The sequence below is a fragment of the Haliotis rubra genome, unplaced genomic scaffold (assembly GCF_003918875.1).
Source record: "Haliotis rubra isolate DU_JTF1 unplaced genomic scaffold, ASM391887v1 Scf79, whole genome shotgun sequence".
NCBI classification, from domain to species: domain Eukaryota; kingdom Metazoa; phylum Mollusca; class Gastropoda; order Lepetellida; family Haliotidae; genus Haliotis; species Haliotis rubra.
Window position 1 is genome coordinate 1,031,313 of NW_025767512.1, and position 27,885 is coordinate 1,059,197.

Consider the following 27,885-nt stretch of genomic DNA (forward strand, 5'->3'; position numbering starts at 1 on the left):
GCTCATGTTGTTGATCACTGGATTTTCTGAGTGCAGCGTTACCCAACCAACCAATAACCTTCATACAGTAATGGCAAACTGAATTTATATTGGTGTTGTGTATTATCATGCCATGCATCTATATTTTATCATTTTTGTCACACTTTGATAAATAACAGACCAATTTAAGTGGAAAACACTCTTTTTAAAAACATTTAGGAAAATTGATTAAAGTGATAGCAAATAATGAATTGAATTCATGAAGGGTAACAGTTTGATTCACTGAATACACGGGTGAGTCATAACAGCCCTTGTAATTCTCAAATATATCCTGTTCCAATCAGCAGGTATTCAATTATTAGGCCACTGCAAAGTATATTACTTCTGATCTATTTTCTATGAAAGGTGTTGATTTTGGAACATATGTGCTGCTCAAATTTAGCACTTTTAATTTTACAAATAATTTACAGATTAATTAACATTGGTAATATTACTAGTGAAATTAGAAACACGGGTTTTTCATTTCTGAACCCAAGTTGAACTGAACTGCTGATACAGCATAAAACAATATTCACTCTATGAACCATAAAGAACAAGGGAGATAATTCTGGTGACTAGTAGAGTGAGTGAGTATGGTTTTACACCGCTATTAGCTATATTCCAGAAATATTATGGTGGGGGACCCCAGAAATGGGCTTGTGGGGAATCGAACCCGGGTCTTCGGTGTGACGAGCAAACGCTTTAACCACTAGGCTACTCCACCGCCCTGGTTATCAGTAGAATATTAATGGGAAAGAGAGTTTGAGTTTGAACTTCACACATTGTACCACGTTGGGAATCGTGATGAGCAAATGATTTAACCACTAGGCTACTCCACCGCCCTGGTGATTTGTAGAATATTAATGGGAAAGAGAGTGTGAGTTTGGGCTTCACACATTGTTACCTGCGTGATAAACGACCCTGGCCTTAAGTTTCATGTGCTTACACTTCCGCCACAAGGCATCCCCACCATCCATGAAATAAGTGAGTGTGTTGGTGTGAACAGCGTCCCTGTGACATCACAGCTTCATGTGGAAGCAAGCACATGTGATGCAGGCCTCAGACATATTCCACTGTGAGTGAAGTGAGTGAGTACAGAGTGAGACATGAGTGAGTGAGTGCGTCAGACATAGTGAGTGAGTGAGTGAGTGAGTGAGTGAGTGAGTGAGTGAGTGAGTGAGTGAGTGAGTGAGTGAGTGAGTGAGTGAGTTTGGTTTTAAGCCACTTTTAGCAATATTCCAGCAATATCACGGCGGGGGACACCAGAAATGGGCTTCACACATTGTACCCATGTGGGGAATCGAACCCGCATCTTCGGCGTGACGAGCGAACGCTGTAGCCACTAGGCTACCCCACTGCCCCTCTTTCACTTTGAGGAAACTCAGTCACAGGTATGGTGCTGACAAACCGAGAAACATGACCAGGGTGGACCGAGATTCAAACCCGGGACGACAGATTTCTGCCACACCTTAGATAAGGCCATAGGGCTGAAATAATGCTGTTACGACATTAAACCTTCATTCCACCTTGATATGCTGGGGCCCCTAATCACCAAAACGCATCAGGAACACTTGGAGCCTTGACTTTATCTTCCAAAACTCCAACAAACATTCAAAACATGGTTGTCTTATTGTTTTGTCTGAACCAGGAACCTGTCTGCTCTGTGCATAATCCCACCCATCGCAGCTGCAGTCGATTGTAAGTTAGATAGGATTACTTCTGCACAGTTTGATAAAGATGACAAATGAGTCATAACAGTTGGAAATCTAGTTTACTTGTTTATTCCAAAATGTCATGTTTCTCCAGAAATCAATATTTTACTGAACAAATGGATTCAAAGAGCCCAGGGAACAAAAGCAAAATGCATAAACTTGCTGACCATTCATGCAAATTGTAGGATACATTTCTAAAGATAATTGTCAATGCTTAAAAATTCATGTAATAATTGGCTAAAAATTGCTCTGTCAAAAGGAAACACTGCAATGGCAGCATTGATAATTTACCTAGATGTAATTTTCAGTTTTTAGATTGAAACTAAGCACTTTTCTTGCAACCTGTAATATCGTTACAATGGCTACCTTTCATCACTTGGAATGATGTGAAAGTGGAGTGAGGAGGCATGCAAGGAAATTGTTTTGGTCCCGTTCTTTTTATGACTTGAACACGGGGATGGCCATTATAGTACATCATCAGCATCTCTTCCGCTTGATGACAGAAACTGTGTGAAAACCTGGAAAACTATTTTCCCTGTATCAGGGACTATCTCAAAAGTTTCTTTTACTACTTTTCTGAAGTCAACAACTGAAGAAAATGTTGTTAACATTCTGATACATGACTTCTTTGTTATTACAAATGGTAAAAAAACTGCAAAGAAACTTAATGTCATGGGAAGCACCTCTTTTTCTTGTAATTCAAAGAAATAATCCAAACATCAATTTCTTTAAATGCATTTTAACTTTCCCCTCATCTATCATCCATATAGTTTATACAATATACCTAGAATATACTGAGGGAAACATAATAGGGAACATCGATTCATCAACGAGTTTTTTTATTCTCAAGTGAACAACTATTGCAGTGAGAGAGATGTTTCATTTGCGATTCTAACTCTGTTATCAAGCTCCTTACAGCTCCCACTTCTAAATCCCTCTCAATGATGAAGTGCGGCAGATGTTTATATGTGTCTAGTAACTAATATTGAACTAAGTGTGTTCTAGTTCACTCCAATATCAGAGACCATATATCTATTATATGGTATCTGCCGATTCTGACAAAACATGTCGCTCATTGAATGTGGTTAAACATGAAGCACTCACACACATTTGTCAACTTTCCAAGCATTTGTTATGATGAATATCACACCAGCTTCCCAGCCTGTATCCCATGCATATATTATTATCAAAGCTAAAATACAATTCAGCAGAGCGAGGCAGGTTGGTGCTGGCACAGTAGTCTGGTCAGGCTCATCATCAGGTCAGATCAGGACACCCTCTATATACAGCCCAGATAGTGTATGGGACTTCCCCCAAGAATCGCTGCCCAGGTGAACCTAGCCTTGCTCCAAGGCTGTACTGAAAGCTAAGTCAATGGATGTGTATTAGTTCTATCCTTTAACGATAGATATCTAAGGACCCCAGTCTGTTGTTTATATTGTTTTAGAAATTATCATTTAGACTATTTATTATTACCTCAGAGACTGGTGTAAGTCTAAGGTGAACCCTGCAAGAACTTTCTGGAGAATATGGAGACTCCCCAACACTGCAGCCTTTGGTTTTACCCAGAGTGTCAGAAGAGCTTTGCTCCTGGTGGAGAACCCGGGCACACTCCTTATCTTCGGAAAGAGATCAGGAGGTACCAAACCAAGGGCAGCAAGTACAATGGCAAGCCTGACTTGCCCTAAATCTTGTCAATCATATTGCTGTCAAAAGGGACAGAAAACTCAATAACATACATAATTTCATTGGCTTTATCAAAAAGGTTTGTTGGCATAAATTTCCCCAGGCTGTAGAAGATTGAAATTAATGAATTCAACAAAGAGGGTTCAGGTGATCCTGGCACAGTCAGACTGGTTCATCTCATCAGCCCAGGGCCCTTGGCTCCTCCACACGTTGCCCAGACAGAGAAAGGTACTTCTACCAAGAAGTGCTGGCTAGTTGAACCTAGACTAAGTTTAGTCTCTGAATATATATAATTTCAATAGTAACAAATAATCCCATTTAAATTGAAAAGGAGGCCCAGTGAGATTAGAGGAACTTGAGGAAGATCTAGACTTGCCTCATTTAAGGGTTTTGGATTGCAGGGAGGGCCTGGAAAATAATGCAGTTGAGGGACTGTGAGACAGACTAAGTTGAACTCACCAAGAACTTTTCTGAGAATGTGTAGACTCCCTAACACTACAGCCTTCTGCATTACCCAAAGTAACCAGCAAGCACAGGTACTCTTCCAATGTCAGTCAAGAGATTGGCGGCTATCTTACCTGAGGCACCAAATACAATGGAGAGTCGGACAATTTGGTACCAGGAATGTAAGCTTGACATTTCTTAAGCACGGTCCACATATTTGTCATGTTTTTCCTGAATCTTGTCAATCAAATTAGTGTCAAAAGGGAAAGAAAATTCAATGATATAAATAATTTCATTAGTATTACGAAAAAGACGAGGTCACATCCACAAATATGGCAATGAAAGAAATGAGTCATACCATCATGTTGCATTACTATTATTATTAGTTCTATCATCATCATATAGTTTTGTCCTTTGGTGTTACTGTAGCATACACACTGTGTAACCAGTATTCTGTACTAAATATAATGAAAACTTCTCCTTGAAGTGACCTTCGAAGTTCGTCGCGACTGCGACATGACATGGAGACATGACATGGAGACATGACAGGGAGACATGACATGGAGACATGACAGCAGAGACAGTAGTAACTGTGAAGCCGGTTGCTACCAGTTACTGGTTGACATTTAAAGGAGTTTCATGTTAAAAAATACTAACTGACATAAATAGCAGACCAATTGGACAATTGGGATTTAAAAAATGACAGTTGATATATATTGCACATCTCGTTCCCAAAACACCCCACCCACCCCCCATCTACCAAAGATAATTAGAACAGCCATCGATTAATCAGTGTTTTCTTTTTACTGTGTGTCTCCAGTCAGAGGGGGCTCTGTGTAATGCAAAAGGACAGAACTTAAATTAAAATGGATGTCCCGCTGCGTAAGAGATACATAATCAAGGCCCTGATGTACAACAGAAATATATGATCAAGGTCCTGGTGTACAACAGAAATATATAATGAGGCCCTGGTGTACAACAGTGATATATAATCAAGGCCCTGGTGTACAACAGAGATATATAATCAAGGCCCTGGTGTACAACAGAGATATATAATCAAGGCCCTGATGTATACAACAGAGATATATAATCAAGGCCCTGGTGTACAACAGAGATATATAATCAAAGTCCTGGTGTACAAGAGAGATATATAATCAAGGCCCTGGTGTACAACAGAGATATATAATCAAGGTCCTGGTGTACAACAGAGATATATAATCAAGCCCCCGGTGTACAACAGTGATATATAATCAAGGCCCTGGTGTACAACAGAGATATATAATCAAGGCCCTGGTATACAACAGAGATATATAATCAAGGCCCTGGTGTACAACAGAGATATATAATCAAGGCCCTGGTGTACAACAGAGATACATCATAGAGGTCCTGGTGTACAACAGAGATATATGATCAAGGTCCTGGTGTACAACAGAGATATATGATCAAGGTCCTGGTGTACAACAGAGATAGATGATCAAGGCCGGGCTGTACAACAGAGATACATCATAGTGGCCCTGGTGTACAACAGAGATATATGATCAAGGCCCTGGTGTACAACAGAGATATATGATCAAGGTCCTGCTGTACAACAGCCATAAGTGAGGTGAAGGTTGGCATGCAAGGCCTTATGCCAGGTACTGTATCCCAGGGGACAGAGATCATATGGACTATCTGCGGGGCAAGGTGGGCACACCCATCACAACTCTCCTACTGACACAGATCTACATCTGATCTACATCAGGGAGCTATACAACACTAATCAGTGTCAAGGCTGGATAACTGAACATAGATTGTTAGTTGGTAACACTTTAGTAGACAATAATCAGGATTTTGTCTTGAAAGAGTTAACCAATGACAGAAGGATTTGAGTTAATGAGTAATAATGTCTTATAACACATTGAAGGTTTGTGCTTGTTGAAGATGCTGCAGTATTTAGTTTGCAGTATACAGATATACATATTTACAGTGTTTACCTCTTTGGGCAGTTTGATAAGATCTCGTCCAATCTGAAAATAGTTCTTTCCCTTTCTTTCAATTCTCCAATCCCTCCAAACCATCCCTTTGCCTCTCCCATCTCTCCACACCCCTATCTCTGCACCCAGTCCATAGTTCCTCCTTTTCATCTGTCCAGAACATTACACACCCCTTATCCCCACCACCCTCCCCAATCTCCACCATATCCCCAATCTCCACCACCCTCCTCAATCTCCAGCACCCTCCTCCTCAATACCCTCCTCAATCTCCCACCATCCTCCCCAATCTCCACCATCCTCCCCCACTCTCCACCATCCTCCTCCACCATCCTCCCCAATCTCCACCCTCCCTCCTCAATCTCCACCAATCTTCCTAATCTCACCACCTCCCAATCTCCACCATTCCCCCACCTGCACCTCAATCTCAACCACCTCCCAATCTCCATCTCCTCCTCCCAATCTCCACCTCCACCCTCCCTAATCTCCCACCACCCTCCCAATCTCCACCCTCCCAATCCTCCACAATCTCCACCACCCTCCACACCTCCACCAGCCTCCCCAATCTCCACCACCCTCCCTCAATCTCCACCACCCTCCCCAAACTGCACCACCCTCCCAATCTCTATCCTCCTCCCCAATCCACCACCCTCCCAATCTCCACCACCCTCCCCAATCTCCACCACCCTCCCAATCCTCCACAATCTCCCCACCCACCCTCCCTCCTCCACCAGCCTCCCCAATCTCACCCAATCTCTCCCTCAATCTCCCACCACCCTCCCCAAACTGCATCTTTCACCCTCCCAATCTCTATCCCTCCTCCCCAATCTCCACCACCCTCCTCAATCTCCTGCACCACAATTCCCCCTAAACTGCACCAACCTCTCCACCCAGGTCATCCTCCTCCCCAATCTCCACCACAATCACAATCTCCCCACTCACACAACAATTCTCCCACCAATTCTCCCCCAAACTGCACCACCCTCCCAATCTCCATCCTCCTCCCCCCAATCCCACCATCTCCTCAATCTCCACCATCCTCCCAAATTCCCCACCACCCTCCCCAATCTGCACCACTCCTCCCTCCCAATCTGCACCACCCTCCCAATCTCCCACCAGCCTCCCCCCACTCTCCACCAGCCTCCACCATCTCACCACCCTCCTCAATCTCCCACCACCCTCCCCAAACAGCACCACCCTCCCAATCTCCATCCTCCTCCCCAATCTCCACCAATTTCTCCCCAATACCTCCACCACCCTCCCCAAAACTGCACCACCCTCCCACCTCCATCCCTCCCTCCCCACCTCCACCTCACAATCACCTTCCCACCACACAACAATCTCCACCACTCCCCCAAACTGCCCCAATCTCCCACCCTCCATCCTCCTCCCCACCTCCACCATCTCCACCACCCTCCCACCTCCCACCACCCTCCTCAATCTCCACCACCCTCCCACCCATCCATCCTCCCTCCCCAATCTCCACCACAATCACAATCTCCACCACCCTCCCACCCCCACCACCCTCTCAATCTCCATCCTCCTCCCCACCCCCTCTCTTAGTCTCCTCCCCACCCTCCACTTCCTCCACCCCACACACTCACCACCCTCCCTAATCCTCTCCACCACCTCCCACCACCCTCCCTCAATCTCCCCACCACCCCTCCCCATCTCCACCACTCCCCACCTCCACCAGCCTCCCACCCCCACCACCCTCCCCCAACTTCTCCACCAGCCTCCCTCCCACCTCCACCATCTCCACCACCCTCCCTCACCTCCACCACCCTCCCCCAAACTGCACCACCCTCCCACCCATCCTCCTCCCCAATCTCCACCTACAATCCACAATCTCCAACCACCCTCTCCATCTCAACCACCTCCACTCAGCCCTCTCCCTCAATCCTCCACCACCCTCCCCCAATCTCCACCACCCTCCCCTAATCTGCACCACCCTCCCAATCCTCCACAGTCTGCACCACCCTCCCACCCTCCACCAGCCTCCCAATCTCCACCACCCTCCCTCAATCTCCACCACCCTCCCCAAACTGCACCACCCTCCCAATCTCCATCCTCCTCCCCACCACCCTCCTCAATCTCCACCACCCTCCCCAAACTGCACCACCCTCCCTCCCCATCCTCCTCCCCCACCTCCACCACAATCCACAATCTCCACCACACAATCTCCCACCACCCTCCCCAAACTGCACCTCCCACCTCCATCCTCCTCCCCAATCCCCACCCCCCACCATCTCCCACAATCTCCACCATCCTCCCAAATCTCCACCACCCTCCCTAATTCTGTACTAGCACACCTCCCAATCCTCCCTAATCTGCCACTCAATTCTCCTAATTCCCACCAGCTCTCTAATTTCCACCAGCCTCCCAATTTCCCATTTTTCATTCCCACTTTACCTCCCCTAATCCCACTACCTTCTCCCAAACTGTACTCAATTCCTCCCAATTCTATCTCTCTCAATTCTCCACTTACTCCTCCTAATTCTCCTCACTCTCCCCAAACTGTACTCTTTCCTAATTCTATCCTCTCCTAATTCCCCACCTCAATTAAGCAATTCCCACTCACACAATACCTTCCACCAAATTCTCCTAAACTGTAATCACCACTCCTCCCTAATTTCCATCTCTCCCTCCCTACCCCACCTATCTTCCCACCACTTCTCCTAAATTCCCACCAATTCTCCCACCTCCACCACTCCTCTAATTTGCACCATCCTCCCCAATCTCCACCACCCTCCCGATATTTCATCCTCCTCCCGATCTCCCTAATTTCACCTTTCTCCTCTAATTCCCACCTCAACTTCCTCAATCTCTCACCACCTCCCTCTCTCACTCCACCACCTCACCCCTCCCTACCTCCACCACCTCCCACCAGCCTCTCTCAAATTTCCACCACCCTCCTCAACTCTCCACCACCTCCCCAATCTCCACCAGCCTCCTCCCAATCTCCACCAGCCTCCTAATCTCCACCACCCTCCCAATCCCTACCCCTCCCCAATTTCCTCCCTCCCAATTTCCACCATCTCTACCCATTCTCCTCAATCTCCACCACTCCTCCCAAACTGCACCAATTCTCCCACCTCTCCATCCTCCTCCCCAATCTCCACCACAATCACAATCTCCACCACACACAACAATCTCCACCACCACCCCAAACTGCACCAATTTCCTCCCAATCTCTCATCCTCCTCCTCAATCTCCACCATTCCCACCACCCTCCCAAATCCCACCACCCTCCCAATCTCCACCACTCCTCCTCCTAAATCTGCACCACTCTCCCAATCCTCCCCCAATCTGCACCCACCTCCCACCTCCCATCCTCCTCCCCAATCTCCACCACCCTCACAATCCACCACCCTCCCCACCTCCACCACCTCCTCCCCACCTCCATCCTCCCCTCCCCAATCTCCACCACCCTCCTCAATCTCCACCACCCTCCCCCACCCTCCACCACCCTCCCACCTCCACCACCCTCCCAATCTGCACCATCCTCCCCAATCTCCCACCACCCTCCCACCTCCATCCTCCCTCCCCTGATCTCCACCACCCCAATCCCCACCTCCCACCACACCACAATCTCCACCACACTACCTCCCAATCTCCACCACCTCCCCCACCCACCACCACCCTCCCCACCTCCACCTCCCCCTCCCCAATCTCCACCTCCACCACCCTCCCCCACCTCCCACCTCTCAACCTCCCCCCACCTCCACCAGCCTCCCCCAATCTCCACCACCCTCCCTCCCAATCTCCACCACCTCCCCACCTCCACCACCCACCACCTCCCCACCTCCCACCAGCCTCCCCAATCTCCACCACCACCACCCTCCCCAATCTCCACCACCCTCCCACCTCCACCTCCTCCCTCCCCAATCTCCACCACCCCCTCCCCAATCTCCACCAGCCTCCCACAATCTCCACCAGCCTCCCCAATCTCCACCACCCTCCCCAATCTCAACCACCCTCCCAATCCTCCAACACCCTCCCCAATCTCCACCCTTCCTCCAGATTCCAATCAGTACAGACATCCATTATAATATATAAACAAACACTACACACTTGCCCAATGACCATATCCATCAAATACCATGTTCTGCCACCTCATTCAAAACTATTTTGCTGAAATGCCACCTAGCAGAACAAGAAGCTACTTTGACCGTCAATCATTTCGAGAACTCTCCTTCAATACCCTATCTCCGAACATATTTCCTTGACACTTAAATGACGGCACAGACATCCAGAGTTTAGGGATGAAATTCTAAGTATTCTTCCCAGCATGCTGTTCACACTTGGGTGCATAACTTAGTAAACAACAGGTCGTCCCTGGCAAGGTCTCTGCACAGGCTCTTGAAGCCATGTCTTGATTGTAGGCCATGCTCTTGCTACAAAGCTCCACACACAAGGAACGTGGTTTTGCATGGAGTCTGGAGTGTTAGCAGTCATGCTTGAGGGTGTATTTCACTTTGAGGCGAGACACAAATACTTCTTTGTTGTGGGAAAAGTCTATTGTTAACGTCATAACAAATTCCTTTTTTAAATGCAATAAAATTGTACATTTTAAAAATCATTTTCCTTCTCAAAACTCACATAATGTGTTGTATGATGTTCGGTGAAGTTTGTGGTGCCACCTTATGACTTTGTTGTGAAATGTGAATCTGACTGTTAACTCACATGGGTACAATGTGTGAAGCCCATTTCTGGTGTCCCTTGTTGTCATATTGCTGGAATATTGCTGAAAGTTTCATAAAACTAAACTCACACACTCACTGACTGGGTAAGGTGGTTAGGTGAATGAAATTCATACCAAAGAGGCACATTTTCAACCCAAACCTTGAATCTTGATTCCCAAGTGCTTAAGAATAATGTATGAACCATAAAAAATCAATGTAAATGCAATAAGTAGTTTTGCCTGACCTAATTCTACACTTCAGTGGAGGCGAATGTATACACCCCAGGCCCAGGACTGATACGTGGTTTCGTTAACAGGTTTCAGATTTCAAGGTCGCCTGTTAAAAAGGCACTCAGCAGAGAGGGCTGATATTTGAAATGTTGTTGTATGCGTAATGACAGCGTTGATGGAGCAAAATGACAAATAAACACTGGGAGGATTCAAATTTAAACTGCTTGACATTTAGAAATGGTTTTCGTTCAATTAGCTTTTTGTTATTGGGCTACTTCAAAGTGCTTGGCACAGTGGTATTACTGACTTCAAAATATTGCGCATCAAGCGGAATAAATGAATGATACGATGTTTATCTCTATAAATACATGTAAATCTCCAAGAAGGGTTCAGGACCTGTTTGTCAGATTACATACTTGAAAGGGAAGAAATGTCGACATTAACAACTGATTTCAATGACATGTGTTGTCATGCATCAAAGCCGGATTCATTTTGCAACAGTTATGAAAGTACTGCGATGTTAAGTTAAATGCTGTATTTTGATCAAATGCATCAAGCAACATTTTAGGAAAACATTATTTCTCTGTTAATAACACAATATTACAGACGACTTGTTAATGCTTTCATAAAATGGAGGCAAATTTGCGTGTTATATTGAAATTGACCACATCATTCTCTCTAAACTAATAGTGCCAAACCTTTCATTTTGCAACATGTTACCATAGTTACAGGTGGCACAAATTATAATTATTTAAACTGATACATATTCCATCTTTAAGAAAACATATCTTGTAAAAAATAATGAACTTAAACAAAATATATTAAGACTAAAAGTCTTTTAACTGCTTGTAAGAAAAAGAATGATATATAAAAGCTCACTGACTGGAGCATAATCCCATTTAGAAAATGCTAAACCATCTAAAAGACACCATAAAAAATGCGATATTTACACATGAACTAACTGGACTCATTTCTGACAATTATATTTTCGGAGGAGTGAGTGAGTGAGTGAGTTTAATTTTACGCCGCACTCAGCAATATTCCAGCTATATGGCGGCGGTCTGTAAATAATTGAGTCTGGACCAGACAATCCAGTGATCAACAGCATGAGCATCGATCTGCACAATTGGGAACCGATGACATGTGTCAACCAAGTCAGCGAGCCTGACCACCCGATCCCGTTTAGTCGCCTCTTACGACAAGTATAGTCACCTTTTGTGGCAAGGATGGATTGCTGAAGACCTATTCTACCAAGGATCTTTGGAGGAAAATAGTCAAATTCTTAAACTTTTGAAACTAAATAAATGTCGACCTGGCCTCAATGTTTTACAGCCTTTTTTTAAATATCGTGTTGTGTAAAAGGTCAAAATGACAAAGCCATCTTGAAGGTAAAATCTTTAAAACACATTCACACCTGTCTGCGTAACTTAGAACTCAGTCAAAATCCTGATAAGAACAAAACTTGCCAACACAGTCCATCAAAAAAGCTGTGAGAGTTATTGATGTGCTGATGTCAGGAGTAGCGATCCTTACAACCGGGGTGTCACTCACAGTTACTTGCCATTGTGGGCCAAATGTTCCCACTGCAGGGAAAGACATGAAAATTGACAGGAGCATTTCTCAGCCACTTCCCACTTAAAATGTCAAGCAATAAGCCATGGGAAAACAGAAGCAATAGCAGCGTTGGCAGACTGACAGGGTGCAGATGCTGCTATCAGTCAGTGCGTCAGGCTGAAATTAGCCTCGAACCCTGTGAACTATACCCTGCTGGTCTTCCGAACAAGATTCTTTAACCTAACATGCATCACTTGGCCACTGACGGAATTGGTCAGATTCTTCTTCTTTTCTTGGCGAGTATGTATTTTAGACTGTCACAGAGTCCCTAAACCACGTTATTTCCCTTGCTGAACGCTGTGAACCAAGCCCTGCTCGTCTTTCGGCAGTTGCCCGATTCCGAACAAGCATCTTAAACCTGCATCATTTGACCGCTGGTGGAACTGGTCAGATTTTTCTTCTTTTGTTGCTGGGTGTAGTTGTATTTCAGACTGTCACAGAGTGCCTGAACCGCATAATTTTCCATTCCAAAACCCTTTCTGCAATGCTAAAGCCCTAAATGAAGCAAGCAGTGAAGATCAGTGAGTTGGTCCTCAGCAACCCATGCTTGTCGTAAGAGGCGACTCACAGGATTGGGTGGTTAGGCTCTCTGACTTGGTTGACACATGTTATCGGTTCCCAATTGTGCAGATCGATGCTCATGCTGTTGATCACTGGATTGTCTGGCCCAGACTCAATTATTTACAGACCGCCGCCATATAGCTGGAATATTGCTGAGTGCGGCGTTAAACGATAAACCGACCAAAAACCTACATGAAGCAAGTCTACATTTCCTCAGGTTCTGAATCTCCCATCTCACTGGTCTCCTTTTCAATTTGGGACGGTGGGGTAGCCTAGTGGTTAAGGCGTTCGCTCGTCACGCCGAAAACCCGGTTTGATTCCCCACATGGGCACAATGTGTTAAGTCCATTTCTGGTGTCCCCCGCTGTGATATTGCTGGAATATTGCTAAAAGCGGCGTAAAACTAAACTCACTCACTCCTTTTCAATTTAAAAGGAAATATTTGATTCTATCCAAATTATACATATTCAGAGACTGGGTTTAGTCTGGATGTATTTCTGCGCCAGTATTTTGGCGAACTATGAGTATCTTAACAGTCATTCGTTATCTGAAGTACACAAACAAAGACATCTTCCGGGGATGTTTTTAGAACAAATATCACATTCTCCTGTCTATCATGTTGCCCCTGATAGTCTTCTGAGATAAGGACACAAGGTGAGAATGAGGGAATTATATCTTGCTATTGCTCTCGTGCATAGACCATACAGATCTGTCTCAGTTGTAGCCTGGGTACCAAGCAGTATTTTGTGTATTGTGCATATCACAAACTGGGCCACTGTTGAAGGACAAGCTCTCCATACATATGGGTACCCGGTGGGATGTTCTCTATATGACCCAAAAGTAGGCCACTGTTTATGGCCAAGCTCTCCATATATGGGTACCTGGAGGGATGTTTCTCTATATGACCCAAAACTAGGCCACTGTTTTAGGTCAAGCTCTTTCTCAATACATTGTTACCTAGAGGGAAGTACTGTATATGAACAAAAAGTTGGCCACTCTTGAAAGGATAGAATTACTATACATCCATGTGCTTAGCAATCAGTGCAGCCTTGGAGCAAGGTTACTTGAGTCACTGCTCATCGAAAGAGATTTTGAAAACACAATAAGCTTTCCTTTCACTCTAACCAAATGCAGGGCACAATTACACTGGCTACCCCGCCATTTTGACCACCTGATACCCTGTCAAGTAACTCTGTCAGCAAGCAATGGCACATGCAGAGAGATTGTAAACTTCGATCCACCTACTGAAGTTTTCCTGGGCTAGGTGATGGCAGCCTGACATACACATAGTGCTGTTGCACCTGACAGCAAAACACCAGCAACACCCAGGCTATTTCAGTTAAAAGGATGTTTTCCCACACTCTTCTAAAAATAAGCACAACACTTACAGTGACTTGTCTCAGTTTAGTCTTACAAGTACATTCATATCACTTGTGTTATGTTGTTAACAACCGGTCCCTCGCTGCATGGCTCATCTCACAAATACACCCCCAACCCTATCCCATCCCTCCAACCTGAACCCCTTCCCACGCCCCCAACCTGAGCCCCTTCCCATTAACCACAACATGAACCCCTTCCCATCCCCCAACCTGAACCCCTTCCCATTCCCCAACCTGAACCCCCTTCCCATTCCCCCAACCTGAACCCCTTCCTATTCCCCAACCTGAACCCCTTTCCTATTCCCCAACCTGAGCCCCTTCCTATTCCCCTTCCCAACCTGAACCCCTTCCCATTCCCCCAACCTGAACCCCTTCCCCATCCCCCAACCTGAACCCCTTCCTATTCCCCCAACCTGAACCCCTTCCCACACCCCAAACCTGAACCCCTTCCCATTCCCCCAACCTGAACCCCCTTCCTATTCCCCAACCTGAACCCCTTCCCATTCCCCCCCTAACCTGAACCCCTTCCCATCCCCCCTCAACCTGAACCCCTTCCTATTCCCCAACCTGAACCCCTTCCCTCCCCAACATGAACCCTTTCCCCCCTAACCTGAACCCCTTCCCATCCCCCAACCTGAACCCCCTTCCCATTTCCCTCAACCTGAACCCCTTCCCATTAACCCCAAACCTGAACCCCTTCCTATTCCCCCAACCTGAACCCCTTCCCATGCCCCCAACCTGAACCCCTTCCCATTCCCCCAACCTGAACCCCTTCCCATCCCCCAACCTGAACCCCTTCCCATCCCCCAACCTGAACCCCTTCCCATGCCCCCAAACCTGAACCCTTTCCCATCCCCCAACCTGAACCCCTTCCCATTCCCCCAACCTGAACCCCTTCCCATGCCCCCAACCTGAACCTCTTCCCATTAACCCAACCTGAACCCCTTTCCATCCCCCAAACCTGAGCCCCTTCCCATTCCCCAACCTGAACCCCTTCCCGCTTCCCCAACCTGAACCCCTTCCTATTCCCAAACCTGAACCCCTTCCCATTCCCCCAACCTGAACCCCTTCCCATTCCCCCCAACCTGAACCCCTTCCCCTGAGCCCTTCCCATCCTCCAACCTGAACCCCTTCCCATTCCCCCCAACCTGAGCCCCCCTTCCCATTCCCCAACCTGAACCCCTTCCTATTCCCCCAACCTGAACCCCTTCCCATGCCCCCCAACCTGAACCCCTTCCCATCTCCCCAACCTGAACCCCTTCCCATCCCCCCAACCTGAACCCCTTCCCATCCCCAACCTGAACCCCTTCCCATCCCCCCTAACCTGAACCCCTTCCCCATGAGCCCCAACCTGAACCCCTTCCCATCCCCAACCTGAGCCTTCCTATCCCCCAACCTGAACCCCTTCCCATCCCCCAACCTGAGTCCCTTCCTATTCCCCAACCTGAACCCCATCCCATTCCCCCAACCTGAGCTCCCTTCCTATTCCCCCAACCTGAACCCCTTCCCATGCCCCCCAACCTGAACCCCTTCCCCACTTCCCCCAACCTGAACCCTTTCCCACACCCCCAACCTGAACCCCTTTTCCCACACCCCCAACCTGAACCCCTTCCCACGACCCAACCTGAGCCCCTTCCTATTCCCCCAACCTGAACCCCTTCCCATGCCTCCAACCTGAACCCCTACTACAACACCATCACTACAACATCACCACTACAACTTTACTACGTCACAATAAGATTACTACAGCATCATTACAACTAGTCTGTTGTACAGACCCTGAAGCAGATATATCCAAGAAAGCCCACACAAGTCTAGAAAATATGGCAAGTCTAGATTTCCTCAGCTTCTGAAAATGAAGAAAGTCTCAGGGCTCTTTTTCATTTTTTTACAATGAGCTTTTTTTCTGTAGAATATGTTCATTTCAGAGACTAGTTGTTAGTCTATACTACAACATCACTACCACAACAGCACCACAACATTACTACAGCATCATCACTACAACATCACCATGACATCACTACTACTACATTACCACAAAATCCCCCTACAACATTACTCGTTACAACATGACTGCTACAGTATCAACAATTCCGCATTGACTACACCACGTGTGGGCCTGCACACCTGACACAGGTAAGGTAGAACCAGGCCGGCCCTGGTATGGTAATGTGCCACAGGTTGTAAACACAGTGGTATAGCCTGGCACGCAATCAACAACATGTGGCCTACATACACAGCCATTGCATCACATCTATTCCTGCTGATCAGGCTGAAATAAACAAGTTGTGGATGACATCTCATGTCTTATAGCATGTAGGAATGAAGTAGGTCCATTGCAACAATCTCTCAAGGTGTACTTGCAAACATATAAGATATATGAAGTATATGAAGAGAGGATGTTGAGATGCTTTTATTGGAAGACTTTACAGTATTCTGTTTATCTATTCATGTCTTTGAATGGAAATGAGTGAAAGAATTTAGAGCAGATGCTAACCAAAATGTCATTTTAACAGATGTCTCATTGTATGCTTGTTTTTCCAGTGATGTATGACAAAGTAACTAACAATATGATGTTCCAGTGAGTGAGCTGGGGAATAGGTATGTGAGTGAGCTTTGTTAGACAAACGTTTAGTCCCTGAATATATATTATTTTGATAGTAGCAAATAAACCCATTTAAATTGAAAAGGAGCCCCAGGGAGACAAAATCTAGACTTGCTTCATTTAGGGCTTTAGCACTGCAGGGAGGGCTAAGCATTGGGGAAAATAATGTGGTTCAGGGACCGTGAGACAGACTAGAGCTTTGTGTGTTGTGTGTGTTTTGTGTGTGAGCATAGTAGGTAGTGTGTGAGAGCCGAGGTGGTTGTGGTGTGTGTGAGCTGGAGGTGGTTGTGGTGAGTTGTGGTGTTATGGCATGGTTAGCAGTGCAGAGAACACTATGGTGTGGTGAGCTTCAGGTGGTTGTGGTGGGGATTGTGAACCGGTCTGGCATGGTGCAGTGCAACAGGTAGGTGTGGTGAGCTGAGGTGGTTGAGGTGGTTGTGTTGTGTTGTGGCATGGTGCAGTGCAGTGAGGTATGGTGTGGTGAGCTGAGGTGGTTGTGGTGGTGAGTTGTGTTGTGGTGCAGTGCAGAGGTATGGTGTGGTTGAGGTGAGGTGGTGAGTGTGTGTTGTGTGCATGGTGCAGTGCAGAGGTATGGTGTGGTGAGCTGAGGTGGTTGTGGTGAGTTGTGTGTGTTGTGGCATGGTGCAGTGCAGTGCAGGTGTGTGAGAGGTGAGTGGTGTGGTGAGCTGAGGTGGTTGTGGTGAGTTGTGCTGTTTGTGGCATGGTGCAGTGCAGTGAGGTATGGTGTGGTGAGCTGAGGTGGTTGTGTGGTGTGGCATGGTGCAGTGCAGTGTGTGGTGAGCATGGTGCAGTGCAGTGGTATGCAGTGAGGTATGGTGTGGTGAGCTAAGGTGGTTGTGGTGAGTTGTGCTGTGTTGTGGCATGGTGCAGTGCAGTGAGGTATGGTGTGGTGAGCTGAGGTGGTTGTGGTGAGTTGTGCTGTGTTGTGGCATGGTGCAGTGCAGTGAGGTATGGTGTGGTGAGCTGAGGTGGTTGTGGTGGTGAGTTGTGGTTGGGCATGGCATGGTGCAGTGGTGTGCAGTGGTATGGTGTGGTGAGCTGAGGTGGTGGTGAGCTGTGGTGAGGTTGTGTTGTGGCATGGTGCAGTGCAGAGAGGGTATGGTGTGGTGAGCTGAGGTGGTTGTGGTGAGAGTGGCGTGGTGCAGTGTGGCATGGTGCAGTGCAGAGGTATGGTGTGGTGAGCTGAGAGTGGTTGTGTGAGCTGAGGTGGTTGTGGCATGAGTATGGTGTGGTGTGTTGAGGCATGTGAGTTAGAGTGAGAGGTGGTTGTGGTGAGCTGTGGGTGTTGTGGCGTGGTGCAGCTGAGGTGGGTGTGGTGAGCTGAGGTGGTGTGTTGTGAGAGCATGGTGCAGGTGAGTTGTGCTGCCATGTTGTGAGGTGCAATGCAATGAGGTGGTGTGGTAGAGCTGAGGTGGGTGTGAGTGAGGTGGTTGTTGTGGTGTGTTGTGACGTGGTGCAGTGCAATGAGGTATGGTGTGGTAAGCAGAGGTGGTTGTGTTGTATAGGGGTCAGGGAGAGAAGGAAGACAGAGATAGGAGGGATCCTTGGAAGGTTGGAATGTGTGTGTGGGGTGTGGGTTGTGGGTTGTGGGTTGTGGGTTGTGGGGTGTGGGTATGTGGGGGGGGTATTCACTATTAAAAAAAAGCTGGATATACAAATTCCTGGAGACTAATAATTGTACTTAAATAATAAATCACAAACCCTTCTCTCACTCCTCCTCAGTGTTAACACTAAATGTATGTGTGGTTTATGACAGTCTTCCTTCCATCACAACACCTGCTCCAGACAAACATCTGTGAAACCCCTCTGTCTCATACATTTGTCTTTCTAAAAAATATATCCTGATGCTGATGTCATATTCAGCTAAACTACGTTGGTTTATTTTTAAGAAACACTTATTTCCCAAGGTCAAGGACCTGTACCAAGGTCATGTTTTTCTTGAAGGTCATAATCAAAGTTGCTAAAATAGTACCTGATGTATAAAATATGGCTACTCCTGATTCAACCATTTCATCTTTGTAGATAGCATCTTTACTCAGAACACTACCAATAAAAAGCAGGGGAAAATGTTTTGGAGGCGTGAAGTGTTGACTGTTTCTATCGTTCATCAATCTTTTTATGACATTCATGCCCATCCTTTCAACAGCTGAATGAACACCTGAAGACCTGAATATACTACTACTTCACGCCTAACTGAAACTCTCCTAAATGTTTTGTTTCCAGACTATATTCCTTTTTTGTAAAAACAAAAAACAACAACAGTTTCTGATAGTATGTACTTTCTCTGAGGGCCATCTACAATTTCAATGTTTTTACAATATTGATAAAGAAAATGTATTTTAAATATTCTAACCATTAACAGTTTAATTTCCATAAAATGTATTGATTTACTATACAAAAAATATGTCTAACAGGTGCTTGTAGCATTATTTATATTTATAGTTCATTTTTTATTGCATAACGTTTAATAAAAAATGTATGTGTCTGTTATCAGCATTTTAAAAACATTTCCAGTGTCCATTTAGTTGATGTATGGCTGTTCTATATGGTGCAGTACATCTGAAACGTGTGACAATTCAAGAACCTAACAGGCTCTGCACTTACATCATCTTAAATTAATACAAAATGAAAACATATATTTGTTTAAACCTAAATTTGGTGAGGTTGGTCAAAGAAAAGAATGAAAATACATTTGAACAGCTCAGTATTTTCTTATTTCATTTGGCATACAGTTGTAGCCTAATTTAGTCATGAAAATATATCCTAATAACATGTAGGATGCTTGGTATTTTTAAAGAACCATGATTTTTGTATGATGTATTTACTTCTGAGAAGGCATCACTTGATAAGAGGTCTGCAATATCCAGAGACTACTTGAAGTTGTAGTTTGTGATTTGATTGTTTAAAGCGGTGGGGTAGCCTTGTGGTTAAAGCATCCGCTTGTCACGCAGAAAACCTGGGTTCGATTCACCAAATGGGTACAATGTGTGAAGCTCATTTCTGATGTCCCGTGCCGTGATATTGTTGGAATATTGCTAAAAGAGGGGTAAAACCAAACCATGGGGGGATCCAGGAATTTTGAGTGGGGGGTGGGGGTGTGTTTAAACGTTGGAACCCCCTGACGCCCCCATTGGCTCTGCCAACACTAAAAAAATCTTCAATGTGGTCTTAAGTCATTTTCAAAGGGGGGTCTGCCCGTGTAGATCGATGCTCCACCGCCTCCGTGGTGAAGTGGTTAGAGCGTCCACCCGGAGAGCGGAAGGTCACGGGTTCGATCCCCGACTGCATCATACCAAAAGACATTAAAATATGGTACTTGTTGGTCCCTGCCTGGCCCTCGGCATTAATGGGTACAACAAGGACTGGTCGGCTCGGAGTCAGTATAATGTGTCTGAGTGGGGTATTCATGCTTCACTGCGGCATGGTATCTCAGTGGGCTAGCACTATAAAACCAGCTTAAGTCTGGGCTAGTACAAGCAGCCGCACATACAGATACACACGCATGCACACGTTGTCATATGAGTGAAATATTCTCAAGTACGACGTTAAACCCCATGTCACCTCACTTCACCTAGATCAATGCTCATGATGACCAAAACCCAATTTCACCTCACCTCACCTTCAAAGGGGGGGTGGGGTGGGGTTGTCGAACCCCCTGAACCCCTCTCTGGATCTGCCAATGCCATACGCACCCACTCAGTACAATATTACTTTACAAAAGAATGTTTGAAAACCAGTGAAGCTAGATTTATATGATTGTCTACATCTACAGAATCTGGATCCATAACACATGCCTCTACAATATTGATGGTAATTAAGTGCTCAGGAAGCTGCATAAATTGACAAAGGGACATGCTTACTGAAACCATATGTATATAAAATTGTGTTCAGAGACCAAGTGGTAGTGCAGAAACTTGGTTCAAATGGTTGGTCAGTGAAACTAAATATATTTAAATAAAAGTTGATAATGTTCTGACCATCTGTTTTCTGTAGGGCATTCCAAATTTTTATGTTTCTAATCTAAAAAAGAACAAGAGAGTGGGTGTATGAAAGAAAAATGTATAAAAAATAATTTAAAAGATTTGTGTTAATTATTGAATTCATATTTTATGAAAATTTAAAATTTAGATTACCTGGTAATTGTCTTTAAATTAATATATAAGGTAGATCAGGTCACTTTGCCCCTGGGTGAGTGAGTGAGTAAGTGAGTTTCGTTTTACGCCACTTTTAGCAATATTCCAGCCATATCACGGTGGGGGAGACCTGAATTGGGCTTCACACAATGTACCCAAGTGGGGAAACGAACCCAGGTCTTTGACACACATCAGAATAAAAATTCTGGGTCAAAGATAAGGAAAAAAATGGACACTCGAAAATGAACAAGACAAAAAGGACTGTCATGTCAGTTTTTGATTTTTGAAGAAGCCATGACTCCTTACTGACTGGTCCAGAATTTGGCCTGGGGAGTTTCTTTCAATAGGCTTCTTCCTACGGAGAATGGGGTGAGCTAAATTAATGTGTGTCATGTTAATGATAAGATCTGCTTTCAGAAAATAAAGAAACCTCAACCTGGTATTGGTATACTATTTTCCACAACACTAGCCCTGGGGGAAACAGCACAGGCCCTCGTGTCTTTGCGTGGATTAACGATTAAAAAAATATTGTTTTTGAGATGACCCCCGACTCGAAATGCTTCACAGTACAATACATACATACATATACATAATGTATTATACTGTGAAGCATTTCAAGTCGGGGGTCATCTCAAAATTTTGTATTTGTATCTGGAATTTTTTGGGTAGATTAATGAACTCAAGTATAAGTCGGGTCTGATTTTTATACCTACATTTTCTGGTATCAAATTTCCGACTTATAGTCGGTCATATACGGTATATGTTATAAAATCTCTAATCCTCGCAAAGACAAGAGGGCCTGTGGGAAACAGAGGGGAATAGTAACGTACTGAAACAACCAGGGTCTAAGGGTTGACTTTCGCAAAATAATTGGTTGAATAGGTTGTGTGGAGTGCAATAGTGCAGTGGTAAGGCGTCTGCCTATCACACTGAAGGCCTGGGTTCAATCCCTGGTGGAGGCACCTAGGTTCGGTCCCCAGGTGGGCACATTTGCGTAGTACCCTTGGACAAGATACTTAGATCCACATTGTCTCAGTTCACCTAGCTGTAAAATGGGTACCCGTGAGGAAGTGCTGGCAATGTGAGTGTGGCAATGTGCATGGCTGTATGATCCCCAGGGAGTTGAAAAAGTATTGGATAGTACGACAGTGTCCTATGACCGTGGATAGTAATGTACGTAGCACCGGCAGCAGGTAATGTGCCTGTCAGTGAAGCAAAAAACGTTTTGCCTGAAATGTTATTAGAACTGATGGCATAAACTAAATAGGAGTCCAGTGTATTCTAGAATGATCAGGCAAACCTAGATTTTGTCAAGTCTGCATATATATATTTTAAGACAAAACAACTTTGTTCTTGGACAAACTTTCAGTCTACACTGTGCCTCCAAGTCTATTCTCCTTCACAAAATTCAAGACTGACTGAACTAACAAGATGCCATAGTTTCCATCTTCGCTGTACTGTTTTGCTGTAAATCATTTACAAAAACTACATGCATTAGAGCTGTGTCCCTAATTTCTATTTATATCATATTTCAGTGTATGAAATAAGGCCCATCAGACCGCCCCAGACGGTCTAGATTTCTGATGGACGGTCTAAATTTACAGCTAGCCATATTTGGTCTGGTTAAATCCATTTTGGGCTGGTAACATTTTGAAGTTACCAGCCGTTATGGCTGGCTGGATTTTTGGTTTATTTCGTACACTGCATATTTGCAAGAGGTAAAGCCATGATAATTTAATTATTGCATGATAAGATAATCATGCACCTGTCGAAATAGCTTAGTGTGGTTTCAAACAAACAAACAAACAATTAGTGAGTGAGTATGGTTTTATGCCGCTTTTAGCAATATTCCAGCAATATCATGGTGGGGACACCAGAAATGGGCTTCACACATTGCACCCATGTGGCGAATCGAACCCGGGTCTTCAGCGTGATGAGCGAACGCTTTAACCACTAGGCTACCCCATCGCCCCGACTTGGTATATAAACAAACAAACAAACAAACAAACAAAGATAATCATGCCTGCAAGTCTCAATGCAAATATAATCGTAGCTCACAGTCAATAAAAACTATATTAATTTCTTTTGAATCAGACTTAATTACATGTAACAGCAAATTGTCCTTTTTGTTGTTGTTTTCAAGCAATATACGTGTACTGGAAAACCTGGAGTTATGAAGCGTCTCACACACAAAGCAGCAGCAGTAATTATCTGCAGTCCTGTTATATAAAACCCTGTGACTACAATGAAACATTTGTGTGTGTCCACAAATCTTGCTGAGTCAGCACTGAGGGAAATTCCTTATTGCAAGGCTCAAAACTATCAACTATGCATACAAACAGAGTTGACTGACTCGATAAATATCAACAGAAACGTGAGCACAACAAACTGCAATGACACATTCCATAAGCGACATTTTGCGATGAAGCAAACTCGCTCAAGATGAATACAGTATGTAAATAACCGCCAAGTCATAAAACACTTGATAATGGGCTTTCTCATAAATCTTAAGTTAATGATGCATGTTGTCATTGATTGTTATAATAGGAGGGTAAAAACGATGGCAAATCATACTACAAGCAAATTCAGATATTGATCTGGGGTCCAGCTGCTTACGAAGTTTATTCTTCTTCATCAATAAATGGAGTGTTTGTGGTACTTGAAGTGATGATTTAAGAGTCAGTGTTTGTGGTATTGAGAGGCAGCTCCGTGTGTTCTTGGCACAGCTATAAAACATTTGCATCGTGTAACGGAGTACTGGTTTAACACTAAGATCTCGTCAATATCACATGAGCACGATGATGCATGGAGGAGTATAAGGCATTTTTCTGATTCCTTTGATGTGTAAAACACTGAGGACCCATCTGGATGAGGATGTATAGAATACTTGATGTTCACGGCATATGTTGCATGTTTCGCGCCGTGTCCACTGGCTCATAGAAGACTTGGATGATTCTGAATCTTTAAGTAGTGTGTAGTGTGTTAGTTGTCTGGTGCTCTATTCAGCATATTCCAGCAATATGACGGTAGTCTGTTAATAATTAATTCAAGATTAAACACAACAGTGGTTAATATCATGAGCATCAATGTATACAATGAGTGAGTGAGTGAGTTTTGTTTTATGTCGCACTCAGCAATATTCCAGCTATATGGCGGCAATCCAGTGACCAACATCATGAGCATTGATCTACACCAATGGGATACCATAACATGTGTCAATACATGAGTGAGAGAGTGAGTGAGTGAGTGAGTGAGTGAGTGTGTGAGTGAGTGAGTGAGTGAGTGAGAGTGAGTGAGTGAGTGAGTATGATTATGAGTGAGTATGATTTTACGCCACTTTTGCAATATGACAGCAGGGGGACATCAGAAATGGGTTTCGCACTTTGTACCCAAGTAAGGAATCGAACCCAGGTCTTTAACCATTCGGGTATTGACTTAAAATGTAATTAAAAGACTCATCTAGATTGCAGTTTGATAAACACAAATTCATACGAGCCAGCTATCATGAAGGGATTCACCTTTTGATATTCTTGGGGTGGGTGGTGGAGGTGTCATCTGCGACATTCCTTCGCATATAATTTGCTCCAGAAACCAGCATAAATATAATTTCTAAGATTTTCCCTCTCAAAATAAATAGTTTACTGCATGCCCACCAAAAATGTGAACATTCTTTCTGATTGAGCCTTGTGGTTAAAGCTTTCGTTCATCAGCTTGAAGACCCGGGTTTGATTCCCCACATGGGTACAATGTGTTAAGCCTGTTTCTGGCGCCTCTGCTGTTACATGCTGGGATACAGTAAAAGTGGCGTAAAACTAAAATCATTCTTGTTCTTGAATTCACCCACTGCACAAGGTACAGTTAACAGTAAAATAAAAATAAAATGATAATATAATTATTTTCTGCTTCTATTATTGTTTTCTATCCATCTCTGGGCAATATCTAAAAACACCCCTGAACATATTATTCCTGAAATGTTGACAGATGTTGCCAAAATATCTTGCCTGTGGCAATAATCTGTGAAGTGTAACCATCCAAACAAGGCAAGTATTGTCTGCACATTGGGACAATACACGACATTATCACAACAAGTGATCCAGCTGTCACTCCAAATGAAACTATTATACATGAAAAATGAGTGCTGGGTTAGTTCTGTGTCATGGTCAAAGGGAAATAACTCTTGCAGCCAAACTTCTCTGTGAAACCCAGCAGTTGCTTTCTCTAAGCAGGTCCAACACTCAGGGCAGGTCCAACATTCGGGGGCAGGCCCAACACCCAGGACAGATCCAACACTCAGGGCAGGTCCAACACTCAGGGCAGATCCAACACTCGAGGCAGGTACAACACTCCGGGCAGGTCCTACACTCAGGGGCTGGTCCAACACTCGGGACAGGTCCAACTCTCCGGGCAGATCCAACACTCAGGGCAGGTCAAACACTCGGGGCAGGTCCAACAGTCGGGGCAGGTACAACACTCGGGGCATGTCCAACACTCAGGGCAGGTACAACGCTCGGGGCAGGCAAACACTCGGGGCAGGTCCAATACTCAGGGCAGGTACAACACTCGGGGCAGGTCCAACACTCAGGGCAGGTACAACGCTCGGGGCAGGTCCAACAGTCGGGGCAGGTACAACTCTCAGGGCAGGTCCAACACTCAGGGCAGGTACAACGCTCGGGGCAGGTACAACAGTCGGGGCAGGTACAACGCTCAGGGCAGGTCCAACACTCAGGGCAGGTACAACACTCGGGGCAGGTCCAACACTCAGGGCAGGTCCAACACTCAGGGCAGGTACAACACTCGGGGCAGGTCCTACACTCAGGGCAGGTACAACACTCGGGGCAGGTCCTACACTCAGGGCAGGTCCTACACTCAGGGCAGGTACAACGCTTGGGGCAGGTACAACACTCAGGGCAGGTCCAACACTCGGGCAGGTACAACGCGGGCAGGTACAACACTCGGGCAGGTCCAACACCTCAGGCAGGTCCAACACTTTCGAGGGCAGGTCCAACACTCAGGGCAGGTCAACAGTGGGGCAGATCCAACACTCAGGGGCAGGTCCAACAGTGGGGGTAGGTACAACACTCAGGGTAGGTACAACACTCGGGCGGGTCCAACACTCAGGGCAGATCAGGACAGATCCAACACTAAGGGCAGATCCAACACTCCGGGCAGGTCCAACAGTCGGGGTAGGTAAAACACTACGGGCAGGTCCAACAGTCGGGGCAGGTACAAAACTCGAGGCAGGTCCAACAGTCGGTGGCAGGTCCAACACTCGAGGCAGGTCCAACAGTCGGGCAGGTCCAACACTCGGGGCAGGTCCAACAGTCGGGACAGGTACAACACTCGGGGCAGGTCCAACACTCGGGGCAGGTCCAACAGTCGGGGCAGGTCCAACACTCAGGGCAGGTACAACACTCAGGGCAGGTCCAACACGGGCGGGCAGATCCAGGGCAGGTCAACACTCCGGGCAGGTCCAACAGTCGGGCAGGTCCAACACTCAGGCAGGTCCAACAGTTGGGGCAGGGTCCAACACTTGGGGCAGGTCCAACACCCGGGCAGGTCCAACACTCAGGGCAGATCCAACAGTCGGGCAGGTCCAACACTCGGGCAGGTCCAACAGTGGGAGCAGATACAACACTCAGGGCAGGTCCAACAGTCGGGCAGGTCCAACACTCGCAGGCAGGTCCAACACTCCAAACACTCGGGCAGGTCCAACAGTCACAGGCAATAACACTCAGCAGGTCAACACTCGGGCAAGGTCCAACAGTCGGTACAACACTCAGGGTAGGTACAACACTCCAGGGCAGGTCAACTTACTCAGGGCCAACACTCAGGTCCAACACTAAGGGCAGATCCAACACTCCGGGCAGGTCCAACAGTCGGGGTAGGTAAAACACTCAGGGCAGGTCCAACGCTCCGGGCAGATCCAACACTACGGGCAGGTCCAACAGTCGGGGCAGGTACAAAACTCGGGGCAGGTCCAACAGTCGGGGTAGGTACAACACTTTCGGGGCAGGTCCAACAGTCGGGGTAGGTACAACTCTCAGGGCAGGTCCAACAGTCGGGGTAGGTACAACTCTCAGAGCAGGTCCAACGCTCCGGGCAGATCCAACACTCCGGGCAGGTCCAACAGTCGGGGCAGGTACAAAACTCGGGGCAGGTCCAACAGTCGGGGTAGGTACAACACTCGGGGCAGGTCCAACAGTCGGGGTAGGTACAACTCTCAGGGCAGGTCCAAAGCTCCGGGCATATCCAACACTCCGGGCAGGTCCAACAGTCGGGGCAGGTCCAACAGTCGGGGTAGGTCCAACACTCTGGGCAGATACAACAGTCAGAGCAGGTACAACACTCTGGGCAGGTCCAACACTCGGGGCAGGTCCAACAGTCAGAGCAGGTACAACCCTCGGGGCAGGTACAACACTCGGGGCAGGTCCACTTGCACAAAGTGATCCTTGTGCTACAGGATCGTATTATCTATCATACACCAACATAGATTTCAGATGATTGTAGTGCAAGTGGGCCTGGGTATATTTTGGTGCATATCTAATGTCTTATCAATTTTTGTTTTACAGAGAGTTTGGGTTTCTCAAAATACTTACATGAATACATCTGCTTTGCTCAGTATATCTTACCTTTCAACACAAGCTTCCACTGAAAATACAAAGAGTTTTGCTGATGCGACATTAATTGTCAACACTCCATGAGCAGACACAAGACACAGAGAATATTTCTCATGGGTAGAGCAAGGGAATGTGCTTGTTGAATGCTACCATGTTTGGAGTGAGTGAGTTTAGTTTTACGCCGCACTCTGCAATATTCCAGCTATATGG

At 45.9% G+C, this 27,885-nt stretch overlaps 1 protein-coding gene across 1 annotated transcript in view; it reads left to right on the plus strand.

Annotated features, from left to right (window-relative positions):
* Window positions 1–26,901, plus strand: part of LOC124261135 (proline-rich protein 36-like) — a 33,352-nt gene extending 6,451 nt beyond the window's left edge. The window contains exons 2-5 of the mRNA XM_046695462.1: window positions 5,992–7,392; window positions 7,527–8,130; window positions 8,721–9,863; window positions 25,285–26,901. Coding sequence (XP_046551418.1) covers window positions 5,992–7,392; window positions 7,527–8,130; window positions 8,721–9,863; window positions 25,285–26,901 — 4,765 coding nt within the window. The remainder of the gene's footprint in view (window positions 1–5,991; window positions 7,393–7,526; window positions 8,131–8,720; window positions 9,864–25,284) is intronic.
* Window positions 26,902–27,885: the final 984 nt, after the last annotated feature.